The sequence below is a fragment of the Rhinolophus ferrumequinum genome, chromosome 22 (assembly GCF_004115265.2).
Source record: "Rhinolophus ferrumequinum isolate MPI-CBG mRhiFer1 chromosome 22, mRhiFer1_v1.p, whole genome shotgun sequence".
In the NCBI taxonomy this organism is placed as follows: domain Eukaryota; kingdom Metazoa; phylum Chordata; class Mammalia; order Chiroptera; family Rhinolophidae; genus Rhinolophus; species Rhinolophus ferrumequinum.
This window is the reverse complement of record NC_046305.1, coordinates 16724054-16744426: the sequence shown is the minus strand read 5'-3', so window position 1 is coordinate 16744426 and position 20373 is coordinate 16724054. Positions and strand designations below refer to the sequence as shown.

At 36.9% G+C, this 20373-nt stretch overlaps 1 protein-coding gene across 1 annotated transcript in view; it reads right to left on the bottom strand.

The window, feature by feature from the left end:
• Positions 1–20373, bottom strand: part of HMCN1 (hemicentin 1) — a 398555-nt gene that overhangs the window by 224413 nt on the left and 153769 nt on the right. The window contains exons 6-10 of the mRNA XM_033093361.1: positions 20075–20181; positions 10295–10415; positions 9083–9346; positions 7637–7781; positions 3869–3990 (exon numbers count right to left, since the gene is read on the bottom strand). Of these exons, the coding sequence (XP_032949252.1) occupies positions 3869–3990; positions 7637–7781; positions 9083–9346; positions 10295–10415; positions 20075–20181 (759 nt within the window). The remainder of the gene's footprint in view (positions 1–3868; positions 3991–7636; positions 7782–9082; positions 9347–10294; positions 10416–20074; positions 20182–20373) is intronic.

Here is a 20373-nt window from a genome sequence, read left to right as displayed (position 1 = left end):
CTTTATTTATCTTTCCCCAAAATTTTTAGATGAGTACATGCTATTTTAAATTATAAAAAAAGAAACATTTTCTTTTTTTATCATTCTGTCATATTTTTTAAATCTTTTATGAAAATTGCTGGTAAATCAAGTGGAAAGAGTACATGGCAATATTAGGAAGCTCTGACTGGAATCTGCCTGGGTTTGACAGACAAAATACAGGATGCTTTGTTAAATCTGAACTTCAGATAAACGTCAAATAATATTTTAGTATAACTATGTCTCGTGAAATATAGGGGACATATTTATATGAAATTCAAATTTAACTGGGCATCCTGTGTTTTTATTTGCTACATCTGGCAATCACAGACTGCCTAGTTCTACCCCTAAGTAGTTGTGTGACCTTAGAGGAGCGAATTTACTCCGTGTTTGTTTCCCTCTCTGGAAAATGAGATGATTGAATTCAGTAACCTTACAGACCACTTCTAGTGTTAAGGTTCTATGATTCTAACAAGATGGTATAGGCCAACAAAGACCTGGAAGTGATCATTTGTGTGCACGTGTTCACCCTCTATCAAAATCCATCTGAAGATCACAAGATGCTTTGTGTAATTTTCTTTTTTGTTCTTTTTAAGCAAACTTCTTTAATGAGACGAGGGATTTTATAAGATTTTTGGAGAATGTAAGATCCATGTAATGGGCATGTAGGAGATGTTGGGTGCATAGTTAGATCCCCCTAAAGAACTAAGACACTCATTTCTCCAGTTGCTTTGCTTGTTGGCTACTGACAGCTTATAGCCAAAGGAGCTAACATACTCAGGGTTAGGTCCTGAGTGGCGCCCACTTCCAGGGACCACGTAATAAGGGAACCAGAGTCTCTTGCTTCAACTCAGGGTTATCCCAGCTCCCTGGGGGGTCAGCTGAGGCTCCTGTTGTGACTATATCACAATCTATCGTCTGCTACCTCCCTCACACCCGTACAGGTACTTCTCCCTAGCAAACTCTCCAATAACCCTATTGCATGCAAAATCTGTCTCAGAGTCTATTTCCCCTTCAAATATAAATTCAAATATGTAAAATGTCAACTGCCGAAGACCACACAGGGATAGATGAGATTTGAAATATGACATACAATATCACCATTGCATACATATCTGGAGAAAATAAATGTGCACAGTGAAATATTTATGAATGCATAAATAAATTTGGTGATGACAGGGGAGATGATGAAGGAGAATTCCAGCAGTTTACAAAAGAGGCCAAGATAACATATGACTACAACTAGCCTAGTCCTGGGAGTATGAAGGGCAGTCATTCCTTAGTGAAAAAAACTGACTGAGATGGGATTCATGGACCAGAGACAGAACTTCAACCCTGAGAGGAAAGAAACAATAACAAGCCTAGGCCTTGTCACATTAGGTGAAGGTCACTAGACTGACAGTCAGGAAGCCAGGAAACTACTTCTCACTACCTACCCATCATAAATGGGTCACTTGCCTGTTCTGGGCTTCAGGCTCATGATGAGATGGTGTCATATTATTTCCAAATCTTATCTTGTTCTAAAATAATGTCCTGTAATTTTTAAGATCGCCTGTCATTGACATGCTCTTGACAAGTTTTCTCTATTCAGTATTTTACTTAAACCAAGAATTTTAGTACTGTGTGTGTGTGTGTATGTGTGTGTGTGTGTGTGTGCGTGTGTGTGTGTGTGTTGGAGAAAGGGGATTGTGTTAATAAAGAAATTCAGTAGAGAAAATTAATATACTTTTGTAATCATACTAAACTATATAAACTACCAAATATCATGTGAAAAGAAGTTTCCCATTTTCCACAGTTTTATTTATTAGTTTCTATGTGTATACTCGCATATGCGATTAAAGAGATGTAGGATGTTTTTATACATACTTTGCATTTGAAACGATCAATAACCAAGGTTTCCAATGAACCAAAAATGCTTCAACACGTCAGGTAAAAGAAAATGCTGACCAAAAAATTAAGGTAACATAATTGGCAGAACTTTCAGCTTTTCTTCAAACTGCTCTTGGGTGATCTTTTTTGACTATAAAATAATGTCCACAATTATACAACTATGTCTTGTTTCCTAACCCTCCTGTCTGAAATATACGAGCTAACCACCCTGTGAATTTGCCCTTGATTCCCGTGTGTGGTAAGTAGTTAAAGAGGGGTGGCTGAACTGGAACCTCAGTGTAGTCAAAGATTTAGAAAGGGGCTGGGGTCTGAGACTCGAAAGTTAAGCAAAAGGTGGCCCAGAAAGAAATGTCCACTCTTTCAATCCAAAGGGGCGGTTAGTTGCTTGCTTGATCCTTCTGCTGTTACAGTCATTGTCGTTACTCCCAATACTTCTGCCTCTTTCTTTCATAATTGACTGAGTGGGACAAGATTCTGGAGAATTGGAGTAGGCACAGTACAATTTTCTAGTGATACCACTGCTTGACTGGCACAGGTTTGTCGTGGCGGGGCATGTGCAGAACACATACAGAAGTTGCCGACACCAGACAGCCAGATTCTTAACAGTCAGTTCACAAGTTCTTCCTGGCGCTTCCCAGTTATTTATATATGATGTCTGAATCAACTCACTCAAACCTCTGTTCCTGTTGTCCTTCCCTTAATTAATATTGCTGGGAAACCAACTCAAATACTCAAATGTTTGTTTTCTCAGAAGCTGAGGAATGTTGACACAATTCCAATGCTTTTCATAATTACTGGGGATGAAAAAAAATAAATATTTTATGATGCATGTCAACTTGCTAAATTGTTCCAGAGGAAAAACTTTATTTTTTTAAGAATAAGAGACTACAAATAATTTATTGCAAGAAGAACACGCTTGCGTGCCTCCGTTTTAAAGTTCAGCTTGAATGTATTGATAACGAATAAAAATCCTAGGCTTCTAAACAGTTCTACAATTATCAAGCTTCTTTTGTCTTCAATTGTCTCAAGAAAATGAGCTAAAGGCATGTGTAGACATTGTTATAAACTCAGCCGCCACATTTAGGTCAGAATAAGACGACTACTAAAGATACAGCAACACAAGTCTATGAGGCACGTAGAAAATAATTCAGTCCAAACAGTTTCCAGTAAATTCTAAATATATGCTGAATAAGTGACTTAAACTCTGATCATTGATTACATATGGTATTTTTTTGCTTGTTTCCTTAGAATTCTGGGAGATTCGTGGAAAAATGATTTTTTTCACTAGAAGATGTTCTACCTTATAAAAGAAGGCGAGTCCTGCCTTCCATTTATTCATAGGAAACACATTATGTACATGTAAAATAATGAGCACGTCTTCTGTCCTTCTTAATACCATTATTATAGCCACTGAGGCTCTGTGTTTCTTGAACATGGTCACTTTCATTACTGTCTTCAGTTGAGATGTCAGAATGCATTCAGAAAAGCTCTCTGCTCATTATGAATACGGGAGAAGGAAAAGGAAAGTTTAACCTTGTTCTTATCAGGATAGATCCCCTCCTGTTCTTCATTTTACTTTCTCCAAGGAAAATGTGATATGGTCATTTCAAAAAAATATCAAGACCCAATAATAATAACAACAATAATAACCATCACCATCATAACAACAACAAGAGCAATCTAATAACAAACAGCTAATGTCTATTAAGTGTTTCTATGTGCCAAGCTCTCTTCTACGTGCTTCCCGTATACTATCTCATTGAATCCTCACAGGTTCTCCATGAGATACCGTTACTATTATTATCTGAATTTTATAGTTAGGGAATCCAAGGCACTGAGTCCCTAAGTAACTGGCCCAAGGTGACACAGCTCATATGTGGTGAGGTTAGGATAAGTAAATTTTCCATTTCCATAGCTGCATTAATACTCTGGTAACAGCAACGCAATGGGTGATAATTACCTGACACATCAAAAAATGTCTGCGCACGTCCAGTCCCTGCACTGCTGATAGCAACACATTCATAGAAGCCTTCGTCAGACAGACTGACCTTTTCAATATCCCAGTTCACATGGGCAGATTCTCTGGGGTAAGAAAATAGGAACACATTTAGTTACTACAAAAACAAGACCCTGACCCTGTTGAAAGCAGTGATTCTGCTATTTGTTTTGAAGCAGTCATCGAAAAGAACAATGTGTAAAAAAAAAAAAAAATAGATTAAGCTGCAGAGTTCTTTATAGCTTAAAATTGCACAAACTTTATATGTTAATAAGAAAGTTAAGCTTCTCTGCTCTGAGCAAAGAGATAGCAAAGACAATAAGTTACAGAGATTATAAATTTCATTAGGGAAGTATTTTCTGGCAATGTCAAAATATAAAATAAAGAGCTGTTAGAGAAACACTCCTTAAATCCTCTCTCCTTCCTCGGTCACTTCTAGTTTTGGGTCGTGTTCAGGGAGGTTCTTAGATGAAGCAATTCAAGCGGTTTCAAGGTAGAAAATGGGTTTTTTGACTCCAAAAAATAAATTGTCTTTAACTTTTCTTATAGATAAGCTTCACATAAGTCTACATGCCATATCTGGTGCAATCTATGCATACAACGAGAAAATTTTAAAAATTATGTTTTACAGTCAAACTTGTCATTTAGGTTTAAAAAAATCCCTTTACTATATTGCATATTCATCCATTTAATAAACATATACTTTGTTCTCTAATAGTGTTCAAATTATTTCTCGTTTTGTGGAAATATCTTAGTAATAGATACTGAATCCTTATTTAAAAGATTCCAATAATCTATACAACAGATATTATATTGTTTTAAAATATGATTGAAATCTCATAAATACTTCCATAATTTTTTCTTACAATCACCCACAGCTACTTATAACCTTTTAAACATTCAAGATATAGATGAGTTGAAAAGCCCATTACAGAGTCAAGACATCTTCTACCGAAGTCAGAAAGTTGTATCAGATACAATACCTTGCAGTAATAATTCCAGGTCCCTTGACATCCAAACAAAACACACCCAACATCAAACAAACCACAAAGGACTAACTGAGCACTTAGTGTGTATTTAGCACTAACCTAAGGTTTGTAAGAGAAAGTTAAAGCACAGTTCCTGCCACCAGAAAAGTCAGAAACTAAACAAGATCACTGTTCTATGTATTTTAGTAACTGAGAAGAGTCCTTCCAGTTGATGCTGTTTCCTTTCAACTGTGTACGCACTAGGTGCCAGTGGTCTCTGCGGGCACATGCAGAAGAAAATGGAACATGACTTGACTCTGTTCTGTACTGATCACCTAAGCTGTACCTTGAATGCTTAACAGCAGTACGCTAAGCCCAAGTTTATAGACGTCATTTTCTAGAAGGACTGGTGAGTCCCAGGAAGGTAGGATTCCGAAATACATACCATGTTTCCCTGAAAATAAGACGTAAACGGACAATCAGCTCTAATGTGTCTTTTGGAGCAAAAATTAATATAAGACCCGGTATATATTATGTTATGTTATATTATATTATATTATATTATATTATATTATATTATATTATATTATATTATATTAGACCCAGTCTTATTTTACTATAAAGTCTTATATTAATTTTTGCTCCAAAAGACACATTAGAGCTGATTGTCTGGCTAGGTCTTATTTTCAGGGAAACACAGTATGTCGTTTGCATCCTCTGCAGTGCCTACTTCAGAAACGAACATATATTAGGATTCGTCAAAAATGACACATGGACATTTAGATTAGAAAGTGACAGTTCTTCTAGTCCCAAGTCCCTCGTTTTAAAAAAGAGAAAGTTGAGATCCAGGAAGAAAGACGAATAATTTGCTCAAAGGCACATAACCCGTGTACAGGTTGCTTGAAGATATTCTTCACAGTTATCCTAGTTCCTCTCTTATTTACGAAGTGTTGCGTGAAAATAATTCTCTCTTTCATGTAGCTTTCTCAGTTGCATTATGATAATATGGCCACAAAATGCTTTGAAGAAATGGCCTTTGGAATAGGGGAAGAGCACTCCAATAAAAACGTATTCTGCTGCTAACGCAAATGAATTTTCTTACATCCCCCTAGTGACCTAGTGACCTAGTAACATCCCCCTGTTATGATGCATATAACAGAGATTCAGTCATATGTCTCAAGTTCTTAGGAAATCCAGGGCAGAGATGTGCGAATCAAGATTAGAGTATCCATCAGCATCCCTGCTTAATTCTGCCGTTAGCCGCTCACATCCAAAAGCTTTAGTTTGTGTCAGTAAGGCATGTTACATCTCCGGTCACAGAGCAGAAAAAATGAGAGAAAGAATTCTTGTGGCTTACCTCCCAGAAACTGCATGGAATTAATGAGTTAATGTTTATAAAGAGTCTCCTGACTTTTGAGAAATGCTACTATTTAAACACAAAGCAGAATTGTTTGATTTCATCAGTCAGTTATGTAGCTTCATCATTTGATATCCTGGTCAGTTATGTTTAATTTATGGTTCTTAAATATGCAGCTAAGTAAATTGTCAAGATACACAATGTGAGAGAAAAAGTAGCAGGAAATAATACAGTTCAACCTTTAAATAACGGAAAAATTTCTAAAGTAATAATGAACATTCAGCCATAGTTTTGATGTAAGATGATTCCCCATAAAGAGACTGTATAAACTAAGACTGTCAAATATTTAATATCTTATGGAAGTTATTTATGTTAATATTGAATTAACAGCATAAAAGTTTTATAAATAATTCCTAGAGCTTTTCCCAAAATGTAGTTTGTTTCACAGTAAGTTTAAAAAACAAAAAAACAAAAAAACATTTTCCAGAAATCATCCTCTAGTTGTCAGGGTCTACTTAATTTTTAGGATTCGATTACTGAGATTTGTCTTAAAAAGTCCCCCATCTTCACAAGGCACCGTCTAGCACACTCCTGTTATATGCAGCAGCCACACTGGCTTCTGCTCTACCTGTCGTCCCACCCCCAGCACACACCACTTTCCGCAGACCTCTTACTTTTCTTCTCCTGGCTCGCTGGGCTCCAGCCACACTAGCTTCCTTATTGTCTTTCCTCCCTACATGCCCTGCTCACTCCAGCCTTCGTGCATTTGCTGTTGCTGGTGTATGCACACTCTAGATATCTGCATGACCGTCTCTCTCATCATGTTCAGGTCTTTGCACAAATGCCTTTATCCTGAATTTTAAAATCGCAAGTCGCACAGAAACACATGCACCCCACCTGCTCACGCAACTCATCCCAATTAACCTGCTTGACATTTTGCCATAACACAGATCGACTTCGCTTATCATAACACTTTAAATCAGATTCCAAGAGGTGTGTATCTGGAAGTCAATAAAGCTTAAGTTTCAGTGCCTCTCATTGGCAGAGACTCTTCCAAGGTTCGGTACCCAACTTTGTATCCATAATTTTGTATTCTTTGTCTTAACAAGGGACCCTCAGAGTGTATACAATTCAGATTCTGTAAAACCTAAATCAACTCATGAAGGCATTCTAACATTCATTACATTAACATATTCTAGTTATCATCTGTTTTCTTTACAATATAAAATCCAGAAGGGCACAGACATGGGTCTGTTTTGCTCATGGCTATATTCCAAGGTTTTGGAGCCAATTCATGAGAATTTCCAATGAAAAAGTACACTGAAATAAGCATCTTTTACAAATAAGTATCATTTGTACTGAGGTGTTTAGTGCTACAAATTATTACTGATAGGAACATTTACACACTTTAAGTACTGGTCTACTCCGAGTGTAATTCCATTTCTGACAAAGCTCAAAGTAAAGGGCAGAAGACTCTCAACAGAGCAGGGAATTCGGCCCGGCTGCAGGTAGTATCCCGGGGTCTTCCTAGGCATTGTAACTTTGGGAGCACCTAGGGAAAAAAGCACATGGGCAAGAAGGTCACAATGACATTCAGTACTTCCTGTTAAGAAATTCAGAAGCTTCAGATTTCAAATATTCCAGGAAATCCTCTGTGTTTCAGTTCATCTAAATCACTAAAAATTACTTTCGTGATATTTCTTTGTTCATAGCTTATTCATTTCATGATCTCCATCAACCTCTTACTAAGGTATTCATTGACTCTAAAACCCCACTGATTTAAAGATGTCACATTATTTTTTATACCGCCAAGATAGAAAAAAAAAAGCTACCAAATTAGTTACAATACATCACCCATTGTAGAACACATTTTGATTTCAAAAATGTAAATGTATGAAAAGAACCCACATCTTAGAATTGAATTCATGGGGTGACTGCTTTCCTAAAAAGAATGGAAAATTGAGTTTTAAGAATCCAGTAGATTTTAAAGTATTCAATTTAGGGGTTCAGACAACTAACTTTGGATACTGTATATGAGGAAATATTGAGGTTGGTTGTGTTCTCACCATTCTACAACTATTGAACAGCAGCTATAGAGTGGCTCCTAAATTTCCCAAATCACAGCCTTGTGCATAAATGACAAATTGTTTTTCCTCCATCCAATAGTACAATATTAGAAACAATCCTTCTATATCTTTGTCTACAGTTCTAGATCCAATTCTAAAGTTTTGAGCAGTGTTCCATAATCAGTGTTAAGAAACAGCTCAAGTACAGACACATTGAAATGCTACCTGATGGCCCCAAATAATCTCTAATCTGTGCTTTCATCTCTATATAATAGCAAACATAAGTAATTAGTTTACTAATTAACTAACTAACCAACTTAGCAGATAAAGGCAGAATCACCACCAGTTGTTCACAATAAACTACTGTTCCAAAGGTAGATGGTTTCTAACAATTGTACAGAAACATTTAGTCCATTTGGCCAATTTAAATAGCTTGATCCAACATTAAACTTTTTTAGGTGCCAAGCTTTTTAGGGGGAGTAAAAGGGCCGAAATTTGCCAGTTCTTGTTCTTACATTGACTGAAATAATTAAAAATTTCAGATGTACAACCAGTGAGACTTACATTAAACTTTGGATGTGTCATTTCATGCTAAGTGAAAATGCTCATCAATTTGGTGACCCAGTAACAATGTGGGGACATTATTTCTGACTTTAGAATCCATTCTTTATCTTTATTCTTTATTCTTTACCTTTACAGGACTTTAGAATCCATTCTTTACCTTTACAGGACAACATCACCCTATTAAGCTATCAATACTCCAGTGCCGAATAAAATGATGACTTACCTGGGACAATATTAGAGAAGGAAACACTTGATACTCTTTGGAACAGATAATCATCCTTATCGTAACCTGCTACTTTGAGGAAGAAAGCTTCATTTGGTGGTATAAAGTCAGAAATATTCCATATACCATAAGGTTTTCGATCTGGGTAATATTTAACAGGAATAGTCTTAAGAGAACTGCCTGAGATACTCAGAAGTTCAAGACGATCTACTCTAGCTGGGATGGAAATTCCAGAAGTATTCAGGAGCACATAGGTAGGTATTCCTACAAGAGAAAGACTTTGTTATTATTTACAAGTAACAACTGAGGTTTGCTATCAAATACGCTTTTACATTCAAACAACAGATAACAAGTACCACAAGTATGAGTACTTACAGGCTGCCCTACAAATTGTGGCCCAGTTGTGGAATCTTTTCTACATAAAAAAAACCAATTTATTCATGACCAGAGAAACTTAGGAAAACCTAAGAGACTATTTTTATAGTATTTTAATCATGTTTATGTAGAAAAACTAGAATTGTGAATACTGTGTTACATGATGTTTGAGTACATGAATATTTTTAAAGATTCACTTGCTGTATCATCCCAGCAACTGCGGCCACAAATAAAATGAACAACAACCAGAAAAAGAAATTTAAAGAGTCACAGTAAGACTGAGCATTTTTTATAGCTATAAAACTATAAATAATCATTCATGAATAAAACCAAAGGAAGAACAAGCTTTAAAAATCAGCAGTTTTAAGTTCACCTTTGATCATATAATGATACACGATGTCTTTAATTTTTAAGCCATATACACACATGCACAAAATCCACATTTTCATTTTGACAACAAGGCAATTTATAGACGTTGGTAAGAGGAAGTCTCAAGATGTAGGTCAGTAGGTTTCAAAGTTTAGTTAAGTATAGGAATCCATTGGAAGGCTCTTTAATGTGCATGTTCCTGGGCCCTACCTCCTGTGGGTCTAATGCAGGAGATCTGAGGCAGGACTGAAGAATCTGAATTTTTGACCACCTCCCTGAGCGATTTCATTATCACTGGTCTTGGGACGACATTTTGAAACACAGTGACTAGGCCAAGAGTGGAATCATGTTTAAAGAAGCTATGTTTCCCAATTTTATTGACTACTAAAGAATTAGGAAATCACATTCTGGGAAATATTTTCACTGGGATATCTACCCTGCCAATTTCAGTAATATGCACATACAAACCTTGTACTGGTCTGCTCACTGTTTTTTTGAAGTCCAGGGTGGGCTTTCGGGAAAAACCAGCTCGGAAATCAATAGTGCTGAGGCCGGTGATGCGAACAGAGTGCCTTCCACTGCTGGAAATCTGAAAAATGTTGAATGACAAACCCCATCAGCCGTTGATCCAGGATGCTGGTTACACTAAACACCAGTATGGGAAACTACAGAGGGTTTAATGAAGGTGGATGCCCAATAATCGAGGCTCTGATCTGCGTGTTCTGAACTTAACTATGATTCTATATCTTAAATGCATGTTTTATACTACATATCACAGACGACTGCTCACAAATACAGTTTAGTAATACACTGCGTGCCCAATGACAAAAGACACAGGTGGTTAGTCACCAGTGAATGAATCTGAAGTAAATCTGTAAAAGCTCCGTGAGGATATGGATCTTTGTTCTGTTCACTGTAGTTCACATGGTGAAGTTCAGGAAATGTGGAGGAAATGAATTAACAACTAAATCTTCTCCGCTAAACACCCTCCAGGTTCAATTATGGAAGATATTTCTTTTTGCCTCTGAGAGGATACAACCAGGGCAAGCACGAGAGCGGACTATTTTCCAGATTTCAGCTGACCAACATGGTCACATCAGCAGTGTCCCAGCAAGGCAAGCAGGGCTGAAGACACAAAGTAAAACGGTCCTCACCCTCTAAGAGCTCATGGTCAGGGAAGGAGACAGATGGAGAAACAGACATCTTTCATATGATGTAGTGATAGAAAAACATAAAAGGAGTACAGACTATCCTGTAGTTCAATGAAAACGTCCCAAAGGGGATGATGGCGGGTCTAAATGCTGAATGACAACGATGTCCTGAAGTGACTCAGACGTGCATACATCATAAGTAATTTGGATTAGGGCCACTGGATAAAATGATAACACTAACATTTATTGATCACATTCTCTGTGCCCAGACTCTTTAAATAAATTAGCTTCTTTAATCCTCATCATAATACCATCATTGTCACCAGTGTACAGAAAAGAAGTCACCAAGATTCTGCCTCAGAATAAAACAACAGCATGATAGCAGAATTAAGCAGAAGTAGAAGATGGGAGAGTGAGAAAAGCATTCACATGATAACAGCAGGGCACCAAACACATCTCAAGCTCAACACATACGTGAATTTAGGTATCAGAGCAATGGCAGAATGCAAGCTACACAACATTCCCTACACCATTGTGGCTTCTTTTATTATGAGGAAAAGAAAGGTGAGGTAGCAACATGTCCTGTTGCTACCAAATTTATCCCTCATTGAGCAGAACTTGCAGGAACTCATAGGACTGTATGCGTAATGAAAGTGAGGAGAAAGAAAAAAACACGACTTGGTTAAAACAATTCCATTATACCCAGCTAGAAACGATGCTGCCAATTACTCCAGCTCACTTTTACAAGCATCACCAAGGACTGTATGTGTAAAGTGTAGGGATCTCAATAGTGGCACTTATGCCATTATTTCTAAAGGAAAATGTGTTATGAATTTTACATAATAGACACAAAAAAGGAAACTGGACCATGATCCAATTTTAAACTGAGGATCTCCTACACAGTTATAAAAAAGATCCCAAAACTTTGCTAAGTCTGATGTCAGCTGCTTGAGATAATGTAGAGCTGTACTAAGACATGAATGCCTCCTGATCTCATGTGAGGACAAAGCAAATGGTCCATATTATGATGAGCTGATGTAGATGGATTTGCTGACATCATCTATCAGTATTAGTTGCCCTGCTGCTCGGAAAGTCCCCTGTGATAAAACAGCTGTTGAGGCTCTGAGGGAAAATAGGATACAATTTGCCAAATGACTGATATTGTCTGTCAAGTGCTAATCGCCTGCCAAGTGTTCTGTGTACAAAAGCCAGCTGACAGAGTCCATTGCGGAAAAAAAAGTGGTGCTTAATATCTAAGTGAGAAAATTAAAAATTACCCAAGTGTTTGAAAATATGATATCCTCTGCTGCTAAATAATATACTAAAATAAAACTGAATTGATTCATAAATTACCCTTTATAATCGCTACAAAATTATTGTAAAATAAATTAATTTAGATCCTTAAAATACCACATTAACAAATACGTGGAAACAAGAACACAGGTTGACTATTCTCTGAGAAATGCTAAAAACATAAAGGGCAATAAGTTAAAAATACTTTAACTTCATGTTTCTATGTTATTCTGTAAACAGTAGGAATGTCTGAATAGAACTTAAAAGGGTTGGCAAATAAAAGATATTTCCAAGTGAGTCAGTTTTTAGGCACAACTGTATCCAACTCTGGATTAATCAGGGTAATGGGGCAAAGGAGGTCATAAATATACCAAAATTATGGTTTAAAAACATAACAAGAAGAAAAAGTAAACTAATTTAAAATGACCTCAGATATTCACACATGCATTTATCATTCTTTACTCATTCTCTTTAAAAATTGCAACAATATTTGGACAATATTTTAGGAACACAAAGCATCACATTAAATGTCTGCATGAGAAAGTACCAGTAATTTATTATTTCGGTCTTTTTTAAAAAAGTAAGCTATTATTTTAGTCTGTTTCTTAGCTGAGCTCCCCTTTTCAAATATTAATGTAATAGGAACAAGAAGGTTTTCAGTATAAGGATGATAAACCAGTAAATGAAAGAAGTTTTAACACATGCAAAATGTATTTTGTACAACAAACTAAATCTCTTATGTAAATTATCACCTATAATTTTCACAAAAGCCCCTGTGAGATAGTACTATTATTATCCTCATTTCACAGATCGGAGAGGTTAAGTGACTTGCTCAATGTCACAGATACAGCAGGTGGCAGAGCAGGGGTGACAACCCAATGAAACTGACCTCCATAACCACCCATGCATTTCTCACGATTACTGCAACGGATTCAGTTATGCTGGCTTCACTGAGGTTGAAATATGCTGATGTACTCTACAAAATGGAAAAGTGATATGAAACTCCTGAGACAAGCAGAAACAAAATGGGGGGAAAGAAGGATGAGGGACAAAGAGAGAGCAGAGGGACACAAGGTACTTCAAGACACCCCCATATCCAGAGGAAAATCTACTACTAACCTCACAAAAAGACGGTTATTAGTGGGTTTCCTGTGAAATTTTTGAAGGGGCTGAGCTTCACCTTGCCTCAAAGAATAAAAGGTTCGAATCCACACTCAAATGATCAGGAGACAAGGACGTGACAAGAAAGTAAGCTTTCAGGAAACTCCAGAAATGTTAGTAGAAGGCTTTGGATTTTCACATGTATGAACATGGCGGGGTTGGAGGGGAACTAAATCGTATGAAGGTCTTGAAGGGGCAGAGAGAATTCAATTAATTCTGTAAATGAGTCAAGCAGAGAGGAAGTCCAGCTGCATATTTTTGCCCTCTCTCTTCCTTTCCAAATGATTTTAGACATCTTAGTATCATTTTTCTATATATGCAATAGAATTAGTAAGACCAAAGCTACTGGCTTAATGGTTTTCTATTTAGTCTTTATGTCATGTAGATTTAACCTGTGGGTTACATTAAAATTAGAATTTGGCTCCAAAATGTATCTCTCCACCATAGAATTTCTTGAAGTATTGCTCCTGCACAGAGCCAGCCTAACCTCATGGCTTCTGTACTTTTAAGAAGAGGGAAATGAAGGAGCAGCATAATGGCTCCAAGCATAACAGGAAATTTTCTAGACACCAGACTCTGTACAGGGTTTGTGTGGTCTAGAAATTCTGAGAGTTGCATTTCAAATAGCATGTATTTATTCACACAATTTTTAAAAGTTCATAATGAGCTACGTTACTACTCTGAGTTAGAATGTCATGTTGGTTAAGTTGAAGAAGGTTCTGAGTCAGGGATACAAAGACTGCAGCAAAGTGAAAATGTGAGGCAAAGATGAGATTATACTTAGATAGCTCCTGGCAACCTAAAATTGTAAATAGGTAACCTTTATTCACAAAGCAGTAAGAGAAAAGAAGGGGCAGCGTGGACCAGAGTCTAGGTTTCTGAACTGGAGTGAATCTATGAGGAATAAAGGAGGAACACAGGCTGAAGTGGAGAAAGCACCATGGAGAGCTCCAGGGAAAGTGTTCCTCTGATATCTTCTCGGTCAGCTCTATTGCAGATGGGTCTACTTCTGAGTTTAACACGCAGGGCTACTAAATACCTCTCTAGATTGAAAATCCCTTCAAACAATAACTATGTCATCACCTACAAAATATTACTCAATAGGCACTTAATACGTGCCTAATAGGATCGGCAAATGCCAGATTCACCAAGAATTCTTTGAATTTTTCTAGAAGCATTACGCTAAGCATGTTCACACAGTGCATAAAATCCTATTACATTGAAAGATGATTTTTATAGCACCATAAAGAAACTGAGGCTCAAAGAAATAATTACTTGCCTAGGTTTAGACAACATGTTCAGTTGCAATTACTCCAAGTCAATACTCTTTCTATAGTTCCTAAGCCGATGCACAGCATTTTAGGATAGCATTATCTCTGGGTTGATTTGGACCCTATGACATAGAAGACGATAATACCCTGCAACTATTCACTTGCCTTTCTACATTTCTAAACTTTCATTTAGGAGGGACCAGGTTAGTGGAGTGTTGCTCAAGTGCTCTACGAAAAAAGAAAGCCCTAATTTTTAGCATTTTCTGAATTCTGTGGTATAAATACTACCACCATGATCGATTTCAAGTACTCAACATGATGTCACAGAACAGAGTTGGGAAGAGAAAGCATGTAATTGATTCTCCATGAGCTATCACGAGCCAGCCTCAGTATGCCATAAGGCCATTGTAAGAGTTCTGGTCAATGTGATATAAAGGGAGTGAAGTGTGTCTGTCATTCAGAGATGTCTGTGGCATCCCAGAAGTGACACAAATTCCTTCCTTTTAAAAAACTCAGCGTACATTCTCTTTTCCCAACTAAAGTAACCGAAGAGGCTGCACATTCAACATTATGGTGGCACTTCCATTAGCCTGGCTTCCTGAGCGACTGTGTGAAGTAGAACGTCAACCCCCACAGGACCAGTAACATTGGTGAGGAATTAAATGTCTTGTATTAAGCCAGTGAGAATTCTTCCTGGTACGAAATATGAAGCCTGTCCTGTTATAAATTGAATTAAAGTGTGATGGATAGAGCTGGTTGTCATTTGTCTCTCCTAAAGAGTCACGATGTTTTATAGAATTATAAATAAGCCCAAATAAAAAAAATACTTCATGTGTAACCGCATTCATAGAAAGTATAGATATCAACTATGCATGTTCAAGAACAACTAATTGTATTATTCATGTGTCAGAAACTATTTAAGCACTTTACCAACATCTAATTTAATCACAGCAATATAAAGTAGGTATTATGTTCCCCCGTTTTTCTCAGATTTAAGGAGTTTAAATAATTTCTTCAAAGTCAAAAAGGTATTGAGTAGCGGATCTTCAATTAAAATAGATTCCAAGCTATTTTCAAAGTACTGTATTTGTTCTTAAATGACATTCCATTCTGTACAAATTAAAGAACATGATGGCTTCAATCAAATATTTATGAGAACTTACTTTGGGCTAGGCATTATGCCAGACAGAAAGACATAACAATGCCAGCTAGATTTAAATACTATCATTTTATTAGGCATTGTGTGTTTAGAGAAATGTGATGTAAGGAGAGAAATGTACTCAAAGGATAGAATAAATTCTACTTAAATATATGTACATACACACGTACATTATACATATACACGTGTACAGACATCTTTTTAAAAAATGAAACGGAAACATTCCATTTCGTTGACACTCTGATACTGGCAAACCAAAATAACCAGGATATTTTCCAGGAAAAATCTATAAAGCATTCCATTGACCCAAAACACTGAATTAATACCACACCTAAGCCATTTAAATAACACACCTGGTGTAGTTTTCAGGCTTATTCAAGAGTCACCAGGTAAGAATAATCAGAGGCTAGCACAATATTCTTCCTGGGTGGTCCTTTGTAGACTTAAAGTTTATTTAATTATGATTCCTAAACAAGCTTATGCCACTTGAGCATGGTTTTTAAAATAGCCTTATTCTTAGAAAATGCATTAGTAGGCTCTGGCAACCAATATAACTATCTAAAACCAAAATATTTCTCCTAGTGTCAGCATCTCAATGTAAGCATGTGGTCGGGTACACTCCCTTCTCTACTTGGGAGATTATCTAAGGACAGTTTATCCAAATTTACTTAATGGAAAGCTACTTCAGAGGATGTGTTAAATTACATGATCACACTGATAATCCTACATTAACAGAAACAGTTTGTACCTCCTAAACCCAATGGGTGCTGACAACTTTCTTGTCTTTGCAGGGAGTTTCCCGTAAAGAGCAGAAGACAAAATTTGGCCTGAGAGTTGCATGGTTATGTTCAAATACTCTCTATATAGCTATAGCTCCCTGAATAGAAAATTTATATTGCTTCTGAGAAATAAGATCCAGGATTTGCAGCTTCTGCACAAATGGGAACTTAGGGACATCAAACAACCTTCCCTTCTGTTTGTAATAAAACCTTACATTCTTTTCAGTTACCTCTTTTTAACATAAGTTTGCCTGCATCAGAAGTGACCTAAAAACATCTGGGTCATTTATATGATCTATACAGGTAAGTTGACTCATTGCCTCTGTTTAGTAAAAGTGTCCTAATAAGTTACAAAAAAGTAATTACCAGGGTTTCAGAGGGAAACTACAGAAGGAAAAAATACTGCCACTCTCACAGCATTTTAAATCATGGAAAAATTTAAGTGTTCTGTGCCAGTACATCAACTGTCAGCTAAATCAACTCTTTCTCCTGCTTCCTTGGATATCATCGGAATGAAGGTCTTCATTTTTATTCATGAATATTTATAAGTTCTTTCCCAGGCACTCTGGCATGTATTAGTATACTAGTGACAAAATCTGGCCTACAGTAAAATAGGAAGAAAAAAATCTATACAGAAATACATATGATAGAAAGGGGGAAATAATCCAAAAGAGAGGTGAAGAAAATTTGCAGTAGAAAAGTAGGGGGAAAAAGAGAGCATTTTAGATAGAAATATCAGAGAAGGCTTGATGAAAGTTTTGCCATTTGAGTTTTAGGAGACAGTTGTAAGTCAGACTGAAAGGAAGGGAATTCTAGGAGAAGGAACAGTCTAAGCAAAAGCATAGGTCAAGAGAATACAGTAGGAGAGAGGGTAAGAAACAGTACAAAATTGTATTTGCTAGAGTGTAAAGGCAAGTGATGGAAGAAAACTGGAATGATTGGTTGGGGCTCATTTGATGGTCCTTGAATACCAAGTATACTAAGGTCAAATAATGGATGGAGGGTTCTCCATACTTGGGATAAAAACTGTTATGTGAAACATTCAAAAACCATTATTAATTCTACTGATAGAGCAGACATTTCCCAGATAGTAGAGTGTAGGAAGACAGGATATACCACCTAATCTCAGACATTTCTCTTCTTGAGAAAGCACACCTGCAAAACATTACCATTCATTAGCCATCCGAAAGGAGATCCAAAGTCAGCAGTAATATTTGTGTCAGGAATTTCAGCTCAATTTCCTTCACATCAAACTGATCCATTATCGCAGTATTTCATATAGGAGCAAATATGTTTATTATCTTTAAGTTGCACTGTAACACTTATCCTTTGTTTAGGTACCACTAATTGTACTCTACAAATGGTGTAACATCAGAACTAGAATCATTTTTGGTGAGATAAATTTCAGATAATATGATAATAAATAACTGTCTTTTTATTGTTTTCTTAATTATAGGAGACTGAGCTTAGAGACGTGTCCAAACAGAATTCTCCCATCACCTCATCCTCTTACTGTCTCCTCTTCACTCACAGACTAATCCTCAGTGCTTCTCCATTCTAATTATCAATTAAAACGTGCTTAGTTCCTATTAAGGATCAGGAAACATGGCCAAGAGTAGACACCCCGTAAATGTTTAATGAATGGATGACTGAATGAGTAGGTGTGGCAGTCACGAGGTAAAACAACAGACATGCTCATATCCTTCTTCCAGGCAAGAGTTTAATAGAGGAAATACCGCTGGTAGCAATCCAAATCACCTTTACAAGGGGTTCAAATACTTCCACAATAAATTTCAAATAACAAAGAAGAATGGCGTCACTTGTACACATTTCACAATCAGTGACTTCATGTTCTAGTCAGAAAGCAACAGCGAATTGCCTTAACAGACTTGCTAGCCCAGGACATCGCTTAGGTCATGCTTAGAGTGATGGAGGGAAAAGGTGACTCAAAACTTCTTATACTCCTTCCCACTGTGGTCCCAGGAAGTCACACTCCACACTCATCATATTTTGGGCAAGTTGGTCAAAATGACTGTCACATCAAATTTGGCCACGTTTATTTAAAATATAGCAGCAAAAGACAGGCTGAGAGTTCTGTGAATAAAGAACTGATATTCTAAGGTTTGAATGGAGTTACCATGGAAACCTTCATCCTTTAAACTGGGAAAGTTAATATAGATATTCTTTAAGAAACAAAATCTGGCATGCAAAAATGGTACTTTGAAATTCTATGGCATAATTCCTCCACGTACTTTCACAGCAGCTCTGTAAGTTGAATCATGAGCCCATTTGTCCCAGGTTTTATGTAGGGAAGCCAAGACAACAAAAGAGTCCATGATGCAAGGGGTATCTGCATTTGACTTGCTCCAGAAGGATCCTAGAACCAGTTGTTTATCTGGGAGGTGCAAAAGATGCAAATAGAAGAGGGGAAGTGACACAGAAAAAGGAACGCAGCCAATTACGGGTGTGCTTTTAAATCCTGCTTCCATTGTGGACAACTGGAGTTTATTCCTGCCGGGGCTAAACACTGTTTCCTACAGGGTTAATTCTTCAGGAGAACAGCCTTTGCTTGTTCTGGGGAAAAAACCTCTCAGATTCAGAAATGCAGATACTAGAGTTGGCAATAGGCCAGAGCACACGGAAAAGTCCGAGAAATATGGGCAAGTGACTCAGAATATCCACCAGTGGGTCACACATGCAATTTGTAGCTAAACTAGATCTGAGACCTATGGTATCTTGAATTTGGGGTATATGCTCTTTCCTCCATATTGCCAACATACAATGCTTTTGGAGAGTGATTATACACTAATTAATGTAAATGTAGGATACAAATACTATTAGTGTTCAAGTGAAAATGAATGTAGAGCCACCTAATAATAGATAGCAGTACTTCAGTGCTTACTTTGTAACAGGAACTATGCCAAGTGTCTTCTTTGTATCATATTAATTTAATCCTCAGCACAATTCTATAAAGCAAAGGACTGTTCTTGCATCCCTATATCACAGAGGCAGAAAGCCGGGCACAGAGAAGATACACTCCCGAGGCAAGATGGCTTTTAAGTGGTGGTGTTGAGATTCCAACCCCGGCACTTCCTCACCTAGGTCCCTAATGATTATTCTTTATTAGCTCCATCTCTGATTGCTCTAGAGACAGGATGTGAATAATACCATCAATTTTCAGGTTTGATGATACGAAAACTCTCTGAGAACTTTAAGTGTATTTTGTGGCGGTATTAATGCTTTTCCTAGTCTTTAAAACAATGCTATCAAATTCATATGATCAAGAGATCTACAAATGCACTATGTATTTGCTTCTTAGTAAAAGCACTCTCCATGATTGCAAAAGAAGATATAAGTAAACTTATTGTACACACTTTATAGAACATGCCAACATCAACATAAAATAATAAACAGACATTGTAAAATAACAGTACCTTCACTGTCCACATTCCAGCCTCTGGCTCTTTAACATTCACCACCTTGGCAGAGTTATGGATATTTAATAGCTCATTCAGGCCAAATCCCTTTTTAATCAGCTTCCCTGAAAGACACATATACAGGTAACAAGCATAATTTTTCTTTCGGCTATGTACATTAGCTGTATACATTTCCAGTATGAATTACCTGATGGACATTTGTTTTTATAGCTCAAGACGCTATTTTATTTACATCTAAACAATATGTAATAGTAGGATTTCTGGACATTGGACCTGAAGTAAGATTCCCATTTGCT